Genomic DNA, 16,000 nt, shown 5'->3' with positions numbered 1-16,000 from the left:
GGGTATTTTAACCTTTAGTAAGACAAAAAAGTAGTAGAGGTTTTCTAAACCTCTGGTAAGAGACACAAGTAGTAGAGGTTTGTCAAACTTCTAGTAAGCATAAATAGTAATTTAATGAGCTAGAGTAAAATATTTTAATTTTATTCCTTTCTTCTTCCAGTTGGCTTCTCCTTCCTTTTAACCTAATGTGTTCTTCTCCACAACAATGCTCTCTAATGTCCCTAGGTGCTCATTTCCTACAACTAGAGCATTATTTTCGTATTTATTTCTAAAAGGTACGCATTCTTTCAAAATCCAGTGGCCCCATTCTCTTTTTTCCCTCTCTTTTCTACCTTCTATTTTCACCATCATGATGTAGCAACCATCGCTTTCTCCTCCTCCTCTTCTTCTCCTTAATCTTTGTTTTTCACTTTTTTTTCCTTTACCTTTTAGGGTTGTTTGAGTGTGGGGAACAAGAGAATGTGGAAGGTGTCACCGAAGGAGAATACTTGGAGGGTTAAGGGGAGGAGGCATTCATGAAGCTCCGAGAACAAGTACCTAAGGTTGGGAATTTGGCTCAGCTTCACTACTCTAAGCCTCCAGGTTCAGCTTCTGCTGTAGGAAGGTGTTGTTGCATCAATCTCGGGAAGAAGAGAGTGTCAATGTTGCATGAGAGGAAGAGTGTGAAGGACTACAAAAAAACATGTAAGTTGTGGCAATTTTAATATGACGGTTATTAAAAACGGTCACAATTATCTGTATAATACGATAGGTTAACAAGCCCCACATCTTACCTTTAAAATATGTCATTTACAACTGTCATTTTATGAAAGTAGACCACCCTTCCCCATTTTCGTTGACTCCATAGCATTTATCTTTTTTCCAAAAATAATTTTCCCCATTCCCTCCATAATATTACTCTTTTTCCCTCAAAAATAATTTCCCCCTTAAACATTGTATTTGACAAATCTTTGAAGCTTATGAAACCCTCTCATTTTTTCTCTTTCAAAACCCTCTCATCTCTTTTCTTTCGAAACCCTCACACAAACCCTCACTCTGTAATCGTCAACCCTATGCAACAACGCTCATTCCCCCTCTTCATTTCTCATCCCATTCATCAATCCTCGACAATTTATTTATATAAACTCGTCTTTTAAAAAGACCAGATGAAAGAACATTTGATGCTCTGGCCTATGTCCAGTTCTTCCCTTTCTCGTTTCTACTTACTTTTACTTACTTTCTAAATGCATATTATCTTCTTTACTGAAATATTATTTTTCTATTTTTTCATTACTTTTTAAACCTTTTCAAATATTTTCTTTAATAATTTTCATATTAAAACTTCTTATTTAATTATATTAATTCACTTTTAACATTTTAACTAACTAAATAATTAAATTATTTTAATTAACTTATATAAAAATTTAAACTTTATCTCCAAAATAAATTATTCAAAAATAAAATTAATATTACGTGGTACAACATCTAAGTTGCTTAATGAGATCATTTCATTTTTTTGTTGACTTAATAGGAAGTGAATGACATACATTAGAAGAAGTTAAATCTATTAAACTGTCTTTCAGTGCATTGGGGAAATGTATTAAAACACTTGCAGGGAATAATGCACATGTGTCATTTCGTGATTCAAATCTTACTAGATTATTACGTGATTCATTTGGAGGTTAAGTGAGTATAAGAATTTATGTTTTCTTTTTGTTTATTTCTATTACTATAGAGGAGAACAATTTTAATTATTGCATGTTGAGTTGTACATGGTGGTTGTATTACTAACTCACATCCATTGTAATGCTTGTATTATATACTTTGTGGATAAATCTTGAAAATGGGCTTGTGCTTCATTTATCGGAAGTCACCTCTTTTTAATTACCATGGACATTAGAGAAAAATCTGGGATTCAAAATAGATTGTTCCATTCTAGATTACATATATTATAAGATTCATATTTGGTTAAAGTTACCAAAACAAGGTTTTACCTTGCCTTTTTCTTTTCTTAAGTTTGCTTAACTAGTACCACAATAATAACTTCCTTATTTTTAAATACATCCAATAAATTTTATATTAAACATTTAATGTCAAATTAACATCTCTAAAATGTGTATAATAATTTATATAACACTTACAAAGTTATAATTTTTTCTTTCAATTGTATACTTACCCAAAACAATTTATATTTCATTTTAGTTTAATGACATTACAAATTTTGTCAAATTTCCTTTCCTCACTCATTTCAACTTATTTTTACTTACTTTCTAAATGCATATTATTTTCTTTACTGAAATATTATTTTTCTATTTTTTTTCATTTCTTTTTTAACCTTTTCAAATATTTTCTTTAATAATTTGCATATTAAAATTTCTTATTTAATTATATTAATTCACTTTTAACACTTTAAATAACTAAATAATTAAATTATTTTAATTAAAACTTATAAAAAATTTAAATTTTATCTCCAAAATAAATTATTCAAAAATAAAATTAATATTTATTAAAATATTATATATTCAAAATAATCTTAAAAATAGATATATTTTATATAAGATAAAAAAATTAAACATTTAAGCCATACTTATGCCTCAATCTATTTTAAAATATAATATTTTTTCCTTTATTCTAAATTGTTGGTCAAGCTAACATATTGTTTAAAACAACCGACAATAAAATTTTCAAAATAAGTATTTTATTTTTACTTGCTTCGAATTAGGTAACATAATCATTTTTTTTCTTCCACTTTCTTTTGTCAAGTTGGTAGAAGAGGAATGTCCAAAGAAGCTTTAACCATTACACTAGTCAAGTTTTGTTGTCATGTTATGATAATTATTATACATATTAGTATGATTATCAATATTAATATAATTAATAAAATAAAAATTAATAACATTATTCATAATATTTAATATCATTATTATTATTAATACTATTAAATATTATTAATATTATTAAATATTATTACTATTAAATATTATTAATATTATAAGTATTATCAAGTATTATTATTATTAAATATTATTAATATTATTAATATTATTGATAAATATTGTGTTAGGTTACAGTTAGACAAAGAAAATTGTTGAAAGGCAGCAAATAGAGAAATTGCTTGGATAGGATCAAAAGTTTCCCACAAGATGGATGTTGTTTAGTTGATATGTTTTTTTAAAGCATTGTGTGATTCAGAATCGACATACTCCTTTATGTCAAGTATGTAGGAAACGAATTGGATGTTATTCCAGGAATGGATTTGCTATCTTCCAATTACATTTTCATATATTGTGGTCAACAGAAGATAGTGTTTTCGAATTCCAGTGAGCCAGAATTTATGTTTACTCAACAAGTGTGGTCTAAATTGAAGGAAGGATCAAATTGTTTTATAATCTTAACTCAGATGGGAGTTAAGAATGAAGATGAAGATGAGATGAGTAGTATACTTGTAGTGAAGGAATACTTGGATTACCTTCAAAGAGAGAAGTGGAATGTTCCACTGAACTGGTACCTGGAGTTAAACCAGTGTCAATGGGACCTTACAAAATGCCTTCAGCTGAGTTGATTAAATTGAAGAAACAAGTGGAAGAGTTGTTAAAGAAGTAGTGCATCAGACCAATATATCTATATGGGGTCTCCATGGTTAAAAGGAAATATGGAGAGTCTCAGTTGTGTGTGGAGTACAGGCAATTGAATAAGTTCACCATCAAGAACAAGTATTCTCTACTCAGAATTGATGGTTTGAGGGATCAGTTACATGAAGCCTCAATGTTCGCAAAGTTTGAGCTGAGATATGGATAACACCAAATTTTGGTAAAGGATGAAGATGTGCAGAAAACAACCTTTAGGTCTCGATATGGACTTTATGAGTATGTAGTGATATTGTTTGAAGTAAAAAACGCTTCAGCTCTGTTCATGGATTACGTTAATAGAATTTTCTATTCTTTCTTAGATAAGTTGTTGTTGTCTTTATAAATAACATGCTTATTTATTCAAGGACCGGAGAAGAACATGAAGAGCATATGAAGACAATGTTGGAAATTCTGAGAGAGAAGAAATGGTATGCTAAATTCTATAAGTGTGAGTTCTGGATGAAGTAAGTTAACCTTTTAGAGTATGTGTTATCAGCTCGGGGGCCTCAGTGGATCTAGCCAAGGTGGAGGCAGTGTTTCAAAGGGGACACCCTAAGACAGTCACAAAGATAAGAAGTTTTGTGAGTCTAACTGTTTTCTATCAAAGGTTTGTTGCAGAATTTTTTCCAAGGTAGTAGCACCTTGACATAACTAACTCACAAGGATCAACTTTTTGCTTGGACTGACAGGTGTGAGTAGAGTTTCATAAAGCTGAAGAAAAGGTTGACAAGTGCTCCAACGTTGGTGATTCCCGATACAGGAAAACCTTTAGAGGTTTAGTATGATGTTTTGCATCAAATATTGAATTATGTCTTAATGCAAGAGAAGATAACAGTTGCATAGTTTCAATGCAACTCAAAGTTCATGAAAGAAATTATTCTACTTATGACTTAGAGTTGGCAGTGGTGGCGTTTGCTTTGAAGATTTGAAGACATTATTGTATGGAGCTCGGTTTCAGGTGTTCAGTGATCATAAAAGTCAGAAATACTTGTTTGATCAAAGGAGTTGAACATGAGGCAGAGATGATGAGTGGACTTTCTGAAAGATTATGAATTCCCGTTGATGTATCATCTAGGAAAGGTTAATGTAGTTGTAGATGCTTTGAGCAAGAAGTCAGTACAAGTGTCAGTCATGATGATTGAAGATCAGAAGTTGATCGAGAAGTTTAGAAATCTGAATTTGGGAGTACAATTCCATGTTGATCATATTGGTTATTGTAAGTTAACTATAACTAATGATTTCCTTGGAATGATCAAGGAAAAGAAGTTAGAGGATCCTAGTCTGAAGTGTACTAGGGAGTTGCAAGATACAAAATAAGGCTAAAAGACTTGGTCATGGGGGAAGATGGACATTGAGATTCAAGGGAAGAACTTGCATACCTACAAATGAAGAGTTGAAGAGAATGATCCTAGACGAAGGTCATAAGGTTCGTCTTAGTCTACTTACCGATATGAATAAGATGTACCAAGATCTAAAGTAGTCCTTTTGGTTGTCCGACATGAGAAAAGAAATAGCTTGGTATGTTGTGGCAAGTTTGACATGTTAGAAGGAAAAAGTAGAACAGTAGAGACCTAGTGGTTGTTGCAGCAGTTGGATTTTCCCGAGTGGAAATAGGATGACACCACATGAAGCTTTGTATGGGAGGAAGTGTAAAACTCTTTTATGTTGGTATCAGAATGGTGAGACAGTTTTGGTTGGGCTAGAATTAATTCAACAAATCATTGAGAAGGTGAGGCATATATATGACATAATGAAAACTTCTTAGAGTAGGCAGGAGTCATATGCATATCAGAGGAAGAAGACTTTGGAGTTTATAGTTGGAGACTATGTATTCCAGAGAATATCACCTACCAAGGGTGTAGGAGGAGCTATCAAGAAGAAGTTATTCCTGAAGTTTGTTGGGCCCTATTAGATTATAAACCTGCATAATGTATTTCATGTGTCTAAGCTAAGAAAGTATATCTAAGAACCTAGTCACACATTGAAAATAGATAATGTGCAAATCAAGGATAACATGTCTTTTAAAGTAAAACCAGTTAAGATTGAAGATCATCAACGTACACAACTCAGAGGCAAGACCATTAGTACGGTGAAGGTAGTGTGGGTCGATAGGTTTGGTGATTCATCTTGGGAAACAAAAGAAACCATGAAAGAATCCTATCCCTATCTCTTTTCTCGCAAGTCAATTTTCGAGGATGAAAATTTTCTTGTTGGGGAGAATGTAAGGATTGAGAAAAATAGTCTTAGAGTAGAAGTGGTACAATTAAAATGACACCTAAATATTTTATTATTAAATTTAAAAGAGCATATAAATAGAAATTTAGTTATTCAGGTTTCATTTTAAAAAGAATCGCCATCTCTTTGGAAAGTTCTTTTTACTTTCTTCTCCCTTCTCTCTAAGATTCTGACCTCATCGCTCATCAGTTTGACGATCGGAGTCCCTCATCAGACTTCTAACAGTGAATACTACAAGACTGCCCGATTAGAATCTCTGATAGAGTAAGTTCATTTTTTCTCTTCTCTTTGAGTCAAATTTTGAACTTGTTAGCTTGTTTCTGTCTTTGCTTTGCATGTGACCCTTTTAGCTTTAGGGTTAATCTTTGTTAGCTCAGGGACCCAATGATAGAGTTAGATTTTTTATTAGGACTCTATGGTGCAGGTTAAGTTACCTTTAAGTTCTTGGTGGATTTGGAGCTCTTAGTGAATATCTGCTAAATTTCAAGTAAGGGAGGGAAGCTAGCCTTAATTTCCAATAGAACACTAGGATAGAAGATCTGGATGTGGGGGTGACGTGGTCACCAATCTTAAAACTTTATTTTAGGATTGTTTGTTTTAAGTATATTAGAAGTTGATTGATATTTGAATGTGAAATTTGATATATGGTAGATGTTATAAAATTATAATGTTGTTGAGTATTGGTTGTTTGATGTTCATTTAGAGTAATTATTCAACTATAGGAGGGAATTTGTTATTTTGGGTGCCCTTTGGTGTATTTTAGCTCACACTAAAATCTTTTTGTTCAAGCCAAAAGTCTTGGGTGCACTCTGGTGTATTTTAGGTCACACTAAAAAATGTTTTGTTCAAGCCAAAAGTTTTGGGTGCACTCTGGTGTATTTTAGCTCACATTAAAATCTTTTCGTTCAAGCCAAAAGTCCTGGGTGCATTCTAGTGTATTTTAGGACACACTAAAAAATGTTTCATTCAAGCCAAAAGTTCTGGGTGTACTCTAGTGTATTTTAGCTCACACTATAATCTTTTCGTTCAAGCCAAAAGTCCTGGGTGCATTCTGGTGTATTTTGGGTGACACTAAAAAATGTTTCGTTCAAGCCAAAAGTTCTGGGTGCATTCTGGGGTATTTTAGCTCATACTAAAATATTTCGTTCAAGCCAAAAGTCCTGGGTGTACTCTGGTGGATTTTAGCTCACACTAAAATTTTTAACTCAAGCCAATTAATATATATATATATATATAATATTATTATTTTAGCATAGTTTATTTTGGATTATTATTGTTAAATGACTTTTTGGATATATTTGGATTGTTTAGAAAGTTTAAAATATATATTATGATCGAATAGTGTATTGATGTTTTAGATGAAGTGTGCAATGGTGTGAAAGTAAGATCAAGACATAGTATTTTCAGGAAAGAAAATACTGAGTTAAGATTGTTTAGGATGTGCATTGACTAGGAATTCGTCTAGAAGGAGATATCCTGACTCTACTGAGATAATGGAATCATATAGATGAAGTTATTCAGGTCGTGAGAGTCGAAAGAGGTTCATATGAATGGGTAAGTTGTTTGAAAGATAACTAATTTGACCTGTTATGAGTTAACCTTGTTATACTAGGAGAGAGATGATATTGAGATTATTTATGCACATAGCTATGTGGATTTCACAGTGATATAGTATGACAAGTGCAGATCTTTGAGTCTATGTCAACGCACGAGTCTTTTGGAAGTAGAGTCAAGTGTCTATGTGATATGAGTCAGTGGAAGTTTAACATGTGAAAGATGAATATTGAATTTTAATAAACACTTGATGATTTGAGAATTTGTATGAGACTTGATGATTGATGTTTATTAAGTTCAAATCGAAATTATATAGAATTTTGTTTTATATAGGTAGCTCAGTGAGAAGCTAGATGATGAAAATTTATTTCCTTTTGAATATTTGTTTTAATTTTATGTAAATATTTAAAGTCTTATTGTTCCTGCCGGTTGACCCGAAACGCCTTCGTGCACCTACGTCACTCCTACGTCCAGAATCCTTCCGTTTGCACGTGCCTTTCCTATGATGAACGCCTGAAAACACAAAGACAAAGGGCGCTCTAGAGGACATTTGCACTCCGACGCTCAAGTCAGTACTAGGGCTAGGAAACATCAAAACTGTATAATGGTCACTGTGTGTGTTAAGCGGCGCAAGGGAATAGCGTACCTGGCCAAGTTTGTTACCTTACTATTTATAGACTGAAATTAGGGTTTCCTCGTTACCTGAAATGGGCTTTTCTGATAGGGTGGGCCCATCACTGTTGTTACCTTACTCTCAGGATAACCTAGCGCGTGGGGTCCCTAACTGATGACTGATGTCTGACCACTCTTGGCTCCTTGGCGCACGTGCTTTGCGAGGTATTGGCTCACGCCGCTTGTGGGACCCGCTTACGTGGCACCAACATTATCAGTGGTCAACAACGCCCAATGACTGGTCGGTACACAAGCCCCCCAGTCTCGAGCTTTAACTCGTTCAACGAAGAGGCTAAGTCCTTGCCTTGGGTGACCTACGTGGCTCTGTGTGACAGGACGTGACATCTTTCTAGGCCTGTCTTATCTGTGCACACGTGTTTTTGATCAATGGCTAGGGCTTAACGTCGCTTACGCTTCTTTGTTTGCTTTTAAACTTTCGAAAACGCGCGCGTCCAATCACTTGTTCCATCATCCTCTGAAACTCTTGATTGTTTCGCCATCTTCCTCAAGCATTCTCGCGTTTCCTCTACACATTCCACATCTTCTTGCTATCTGATCGTAGGTACGAACTCTAACTACTATTAGTACTCGTTTATTGATTCTGATTCTGGATAACTGCCTGTGCTGTTTAATCTCTGTATCGATCATCCTCTGTTTCTGAGTTTCCTTCGAGTTAAGGTTCAAGAAACCCAAAACTCTGGGGGAGCTGATTCTTGTTATCGTAATATCGCGTTTACGCACTCTACCTCTCTGCATTTTCATGCTTTATCTTTGTGTTTCTTCTGAAATTTGCATGCAGGTATGGTTCTGAGTGAGGAGAAGCAGGCTAGAGTGACTGATATCCTCGCTCGTCTCCGCGGGATTTCTAGGGATGTGGGCACTTCTCGCCAACACGCCCTTGCCTTTGCTACCACCGTGCCTTCACCCACTCTTTCCACTCCTGGAGTCGCGGTCCCTCTCGTCGCCGTCCAATCGTCTCCCACCCCACTCCCTTACAAGGGTAAAGCGATAGTGATCGAGTTAGACGAGAACTCCGCCGAGGGGTCAATCTCTAAAAAGCCCAAGCCTACGACGACGATGGCTTCCCATTCCTTTTCTACCGGCCGCTCTGTTTCGCCCTTGGACCACACGACCAGCGTTCCCCTATTTCCTGACCTTTGTGGGATGAGTGCTTCTGGGACTTCTCTTGTCCTTGAGCTGCCCTTTGTCCTACAACACGCCCTCAAGGCTTCCAACTAGGGGTGACTGTGTACTTGGATGAGGCCACCGCGAGGGAGAGACTGGGCTTCAATTTTGGGGCTCTTCTTGCTCAGTCTGACGCTCTGGCTGAATCGGGGGTAATAGAGGCCAAAACGAAAAAAGAAACATCCCCGCTGGCTCGTTCGTTTGCTACCCGCGAGACTGCACTGAGAGAGGAGTTGGCTCACTTTCGCCGTTCTGAAGAAAATATCTCTAAACAACTTCATGCCAAGTGCCGAGAGGTTACTGAGCTAGAGGCGAGAGTTCTGTCCCTGCAGATCCGGGTCTTTAAGCTAGAAGAGGCTGATGAGGTGTCCAAGTCCACGATTACGGGGCTTGAACGAAGGTCCATCAGTTATGAGGTGCAGCTGGGTCAAGTGGAGGCTGAACTTCATCAACAAGCTAAGAGGTTTGAAGAAGCTGAGGCTGAGTTGACCGGAGATGTTTTTGATGCTTATGACGCAGGATTTGGGGACGCCCTTGCTCAAGTTGTTTGCGCATATCCTAGGATGGATATTACGCCCTTCACAGTATCAAACTGTGTTGAAAACGGGCAAATCGTTCCCAGGGTCCTTCCTTAATTTGTATTTGGTTGTCAGACAAACTCTTTATTATCTGCCTACAACTTTACTTTCTCGAACATATAGTTGCTTTCATTTCTAAATCGAAAACTGCTTTTTGACTTGCATAACTGCTAAATCATGGTGCCTGGCACCAAGAGGTTTCTTCTAGCGTTCTGTTGTATGTTCCCCTTATTGTGAGGAGGGGTTTTAACTGTGAACTGGGTCGTCCCTCCTTGGGGTTCTTGCTCGAAAGGAGAGGTGTTCTTTACGGACATACTTCTCTACTTTCGAGGCCTCTAATCGCAAGGGGAACAAACTCTCAACTGACCTCGGTTTTGCTCAAAGGCGCGGAGGATTTATCTGGCGAATTATTTCGTTTTACCTTGGCATTTTCACTCAAGAGGGGAGGTGTTCTCTTACGAACCTACCTCTTCGCTTACGAGACTTCTAACGCAAGGGAAACTAATTCTTAACTGACCTCGGCTTCGCTCGAGGGCGAGGATGATTTAACTGGCGAACTGTTTTGTTCGACCTTGGCGCTTTCACTCGAGAGGGGAGGTGTTCTCTTACGAACCTATCTCTTCACTCTCAAGACTTCTAACGCAAAGGGAACAAGTTTTTAACTGACCTCGGCTTCGCTCAAAGGCGCGAAGGATTTATCTCATGAACTATTTCGTTTAACTTTGGCGTTTTCACTCAAGAGGGGAGGTGTTCTCTTGTGAACCTACCTCTCCGCCCATAAGACTTCTTACGCAAGGAAAACAAGTCCTTAACTGAATTGTACATAACTCGAGAAAACATTTCAATCAAACTTATTTGGTGACCTCGTTAAAAAATCCTTATAAGGGAAAAAGAGTGTCCCTTAATACCATGTACAATACTCCTGCTTAACTGAAATAAAACTTGAAATTGGCCGTATTCCATGTGCAAGGGACCGAGCCCTGCTTCAGCACCTCAAGTCTGCATGCTTTGTCCCGAGGACATCTGTTTTTCCGAACGAAACGACCCGTACGGGGGAGACCTGACGTGAATGCAAAGGGGCGGCCTTCTCTGGTACCTTTTGTCTTTCTTCAGGTCCTTGGCATACTCTGCTTCCCCTGTGTACGGTGGTCTACTAATGACTATAGATACCCCTCTCCTTGTTTTGAGGCTGTTCTCATAGCATTTCTTGGCCCCCTTCTGATCTGATTTGATGGTGATCACCTTTCCTGTCAAGTCCGGTAGCTTTATCTTCATGTGCCTTGTCGACGGCACTGCCCCTAACCTATTCAGCGTCGGTCTACCAAACAACATGTTATAAGCAGAGTAGGCATTGACGACAAGGTACCTGATGCTCTCCGTACGTGACGCGGTGCCATCCGTGAAGGTGGTCCTCAGCTCTAAGTATCCGTGCACCTCTACCTGGTCTCCTGCGAAACCGTAGAGACAGCCGCCATAGGGCCTTAGCATGTCGGGGGATAATTGCAGTTTGTTGAAAGCCGTCCAGAACATTACGTCTGCCGAGCTTCCCTGATCTACTAACACATGGTGCACCTTCCTTCCTGTGGTTACCGCTGAGATCACCACTGGGTCATTGTCAGGGGGGACAACGTCTTCTAGGTCAGCCTTGGTGAAGACCAGGTCGACGTCGAAGGCGTCGTTGGTCCTTTGTGCTTCTACTGACATCATCGTTCATGCGTATCTCTTTCACTGAGGAGCGGTACATCCTCCTCCCTTGAACCCTCCTACGATGGTGTGGACCTCACCGTGTACGGGGACTTCATGCCCCGGGCCACCCCCTGTGGCCGCCATGTCCTCGGTCCCCTGTTTTTCTTGCATATAATCCCTTAGGAGACCGTTCTTCACCAACTTGTCTAGCTGGTGTCCCAGCACTAAGCAATTGCGTATGGGGTGGCTGAATGCTTGGTGGAACTCACACTAGGTGTTCTTATTGGGCCTGAGCCTCTTGTCGGTCTTGGGAGGTACCTTCAGCCTCTCAGCTACATTTGGGATAGCGATGAGGTCCTTCAATTCTACCACGAAGTCGTGCCTTGACGGCACGTTATCTCTCCCGCGCCCCCTCGCATTAGGCTTTCTTGGTTGATAGGGTTGCTGCTTCATGGTGTTCTTCATCTCTATCGTTGCCTCGTGCACCCTTAGGGTTTGAGGATGACCTATCGCGCGACCGTGTGGGAACCACGCATGTGCGCTTTTCACTAACTTCTTCCTTCGCCGCAATATGACTGCGTGGGAACCCGCCCCTGGGAGTGCCCTAGCTGTTCACGTGCCATGCATGCAGCTCACTCCTGGAACGTGACCCTCGCAGGTCATATCTCACATTACTGGCTCACGTGCTTTGCGAGGTACTGGCTCACGCCACTCGTGGGATCCGTTTACGTGACACCAACATTACCAGTGGTCAACAACGCCCAAGGACAGGTCGGTACACTTAAGAAGAGAGATATATGTTTTGAAACATTGTAAGAAAAAGTTGTGGACATATTTGTATTATGTTTATATATTCATTTTAATATTTTATACAATTATATTTTTAGATGTTGAAAAATATAAGGATGTTACAAATATTATTAATATTATTAAATATTATAAATAGTGTTAATATTATAAATAATATTAATTTTATTAATATTTTTATTAATAGTATTTATATTACTAATGTTATTATTACTAATATTATTATTATTATTAATATTATTGATATTATTAATATAATACTAATTATATTATTTATATTATTATATTAATATTATTAATTTTATAATATTAATAATATGTATACTTATTAGTTATGATTATTATTATTTATGAATATTAATTATGATTTTATAATTATTTATATTATAATAATATTTTTAATATTATATATATATATATATATATATAATTATTATGATAATAGTTGGTAAGTAATAGAGATCCGTGGGTGATAGTTCATAAGTAATAGAGATTCATGGGTATTAATTGATAGTTAATAGAGATCCGTAGGTAATAAGAACCGTGAGTATAGTTGATAGATAATGCTGAATTTACCTACATATTTAGAATTTGTAAGTAATGTCGTAAGTAATGTAGTCCGTGGGTAATATTCGTCAGTAATGCTAAATTTACCTAAGGATTCAGATTCATAGATAAAAATCAGTAGATAATACTGATTTTTTTTAGTGATTTATCTAGAATAATAAAAACTAAAATTTATCAAAAAATTTACATATATCAGCATTTTAATATTAAAGTTAAATCAAAATTAAGCCAACAATGACAATTAATGAAAACTAAAATAATCAAAAAAAGATTTGGTAAAAAATTACAATCCGGATAATAAATATTATGTTTTTTTAATACCATATATACTACGATACCTCTAATGTATTTTTTCAGAATATATGAAAAGTACTATTATTCCTTCTAAAAAATTTACAGTAGTAAAATATTTTTTTTCTATTACATATTTCTAAAAAATAAATCACTTTGTCAATTTTAAGGTTTATTTAAAATAATTAAATGGTGAAAATTTTATTAACCTAATTTAACTTAAATTTATTACATCTTCTGCTTGTTTTTGTCTAAATTTGTATAAAAGTTTACAAAAAATAAAAAAAGTTATATTGGATAAAATTAAAGTTTGAAGACATGACAACCAAAAAATATGTCTTGTCAAGACCAATTAATAAATGTCTTATTCAATATTATTCCAAACAATATTTTATTTAAAGTCAAATTAAAGATGTTGAAGTTACAGTCAAACCAAATTAGAAACGGGGATAGAGTTGTTTATTTGCTTTTTAAAACTCCATCAACTTTTTTTTACACTCCTAAACAAATCTTGTAAAATGGTACAAATAAAATAAACTCCTACCTAAAATCTAATCACGAATTTAGCTAGTCTAAATTTAAATAAAAAAATATAATTTGTACAATTTTCACATAATAGTTTTTAATCTGATTTGGATTTAAAAATAATATTATTTATTATCTATGATATTGATTGACCGGATAAATTTTTTTCATGTTAGGGGTCAAACACATATTTCTTTTATTATGGAAACTATTTATGCAATATTTTAATTTAAGGTACTAAAAGAATATTGAATTACTATAAGAATGTTAATATTAATGGTGTTTTTTCTAATTTTTTACTACAAAAATTCTTTCTCTCTTTAGTTAAACTTTTAATGAGTGTAATGTTTGCATATATTCATACTATTGTTTTGATTTTAAATAAAATAGTTTTGATTTTAAATAAAATAATAGAAGAGATATTCATTCTTATATTCTTTGCCTTTTTTTATCTCTTCTAGTTTATAACTGAATTAAACTCGCAATTAACATAAGAAAAGTTATAAAATTTGTTTTGATTTTTATAATTTATTGATGAAGTGAGATACAAGAATATGGGAAATGTTTCCCAACAGGAGAAAATAAAAATAAGAAAGGAAAGACAGTGTTACGTTTATAAGATAAAGAAGACGTTGGTAATAATTCAAGCATTGGCCAAAAGGTAAGCCTCGATGACCTTGAAAAGAGCATCACTCTTGGCTTTGCCAGTTTTGAGCTCATCTTCATTGGGTGGAGCATCTCCTTTGCTGTGGTATTTTATACTCAACTTTACAACTGATCCTCCGTTGGGCCCATCACTGAGTTTGGAGTCGATTGTGATCTTCTCTGCAGTCTCTGGCAAGGCAGCACCTCCAACTATGCTGTAGCTGTATCCCAAGTTTGCCTCATCTATTCCTTCTATTTTGTGCAACACAAACTTTGTCTCCCCATCTGTCCATTCACAATTCACAATTCACAGTTAGTTTATTTTATATGTTGTTCTGTCAATGCAATGCACATACACAAAATATATAGAAGATGAATGAAATGGTACCCTCGAGGAAAGAGATCTTCTTGATGGTTCCGGGGCCACCGTTGCCCTCAACGATTTCAACACTCTTGAAGGAATCAACGGCCTTTGGGACGATGTTATCGGCGTCCTTCACAAGAGCTTTGTAAAGGGTAGCTGGAGCCACGGGAGAAGTGGTTTGGTCTTCGAAGGTGAAAACAGCCATGATGAATGGAATCTAATGAAATGGAAGAATATATAATATCAGAAGAGAAGGAGAAGATGTTTGCTGTGTGGGTATTTGCCAGAGGACTGCCTTCTATTTATAACCACAAACTTTGGTGTGATTATGCTATTGTTTCTATGAATACCATAGTGTGAAGCTGCTTAAGCTTGATGGGTCATCATCTGTGTTTTGTTTACCAAGAACATTCTTTTTTATGTAAATAAACAATATTTTTAAAAATAGCATGTATGTTCTTTTGTATTTTTCAACAATCAATCTCTTTTATGTAATGTTAAATATTATTATTTGATGTGTTCGTGGGTATTGCGATTTGGGAGCTTTGAAATTCAAAGAAGATAAATGGTGTATATACCTGATTTTCATCGTCAACTATTGCGACTGTCTACCTACAGTATTTGGGAATGGATAATTTGATATTTTATATTAAAGAATTAGTATATAAAATTCGCAGCCATGAAAAATATAAAGAATTCTTTATAGACGCCCTTCCAGATGTTGTTGAAATAATTGGAGTTTGGGGTTTCCGTAACCAGTTTCGACAAAGTAATATTATTTTCTTTGTAAAGATTATCGTTAGCCTGTATAATTATTATTAATCCTCAACATAATCTATTTATCTATTTTTTAAAGTTTCAATTAATATATTTTAAAATATGAGTTATTATCTAAATTTTTAACCGTACATTTTATAGAAGAACTTATAAATAAGACAACGAGAGTTTATCTACGCCAACGAATTTAAAAATTTAACAATCTTGTTTATTAAATAAATTTAGTTTTTAGACGTTAATACTAAAAATAAAAAGTATTTTATAATAAACAATTTTTTCCTAACAAATATACAATAGTTAATGACTAATTACATCATAAATGCACCCTTAAGTTAGAGCATATACATGCACCAAATTTATCATAGATATACTCAATGCGTGGACAAAATCAATTCTGATTTTTTTTATCGTATGTCTTTTTTATAAGAACTACAAATAATTTTTATTATTTTCAATTTTTAATTATTTACTGAATTTTTTTTAATAAGAGTTATATTTAACGTTTT

General features: G+C 35.2%; 2 protein-coding genes across 2 annotated transcripts; both read right to left on the bottom strand.

Moving 5' to 3' along the window:
• Window positions 1-10,825: 10,825 nt before the first annotated feature.
• On the bottom strand, window positions 10,826-11,539 carry LOC150028780 (uncharacterized). The gene has a single exon (XM_090300114.1). The coding sequence runs from the start codon at window positions 11,537-11,539 to the stop codon at window positions 10,826-10,828; it is 714 nt and encodes a 237-aa protein (XP_090156240.1).
• Window positions 11,540-14,208: 2,669 nt separating this feature from the next.
• Window positions 14,209-15,054, bottom strand: LOC137806983 (pathogenesis-related protein 2). Its single transcript, XM_068607390.2, has 2 exons — window positions 14,742-15,054; window positions 14,209-14,638 (listed from the first exon to the last, which is right to left on the bottom strand). Exons 1-2 carry the CDS (start codon window positions 14,920-14,922, stop codon window positions 14,352-14,354), a joined length of 468 nt encoding a protein of 155 aa, XP_068463491.1. The 5' UTR covers window positions 14,923-15,054; the 3' UTR covers window positions 14,209-14,351.
• Between the last annotated feature and the right edge of the window lie 946 nt (window positions 15,055-16,000).

This window comes from Phaseolus vulgaris, chromosome 3 (genome assembly GCF_051622355.1).
Source record: "Phaseolus vulgaris cultivar YP4 chromosome 3, ASM5162235v1, whole genome shotgun sequence".
NCBI lineage: Eukaryota > Viridiplantae > Streptophyta > Magnoliopsida > Fabales > Fabaceae > Phaseolus > Phaseolus vulgaris.
Note: the sequence above shows the minus strand (reverse complement) of the source record. Positions and strands in the feature narration are given on the sequence as shown.

What these genes read in the sequence shown, in the direction of transcription:
- LOC137806983 (XM_068607390.2), bottom strand. Translation starts at nt 14,922, where the DNA reads ATGGCTGTTTTCACCTTCGAAGACCAAACCACTTCTCCCGTGGCTCCA. An exon ending in GAAGATCTCTTTCCTCGAGG is followed by an intron (nt 14,639 to 14,741) that starts GTACCATTTCAT and finishes GTGAATGGACAG; the next exon opens with ATGGGGAGACAAAGTTTGTG.
- LOC150028780 (XM_090300114.1), bottom strand. Translation starts at nt 11,539, where the DNA reads ATGATGTCAGTAGAAGCACAAAGGACCAACGACGCCTTCGACGTCGAC.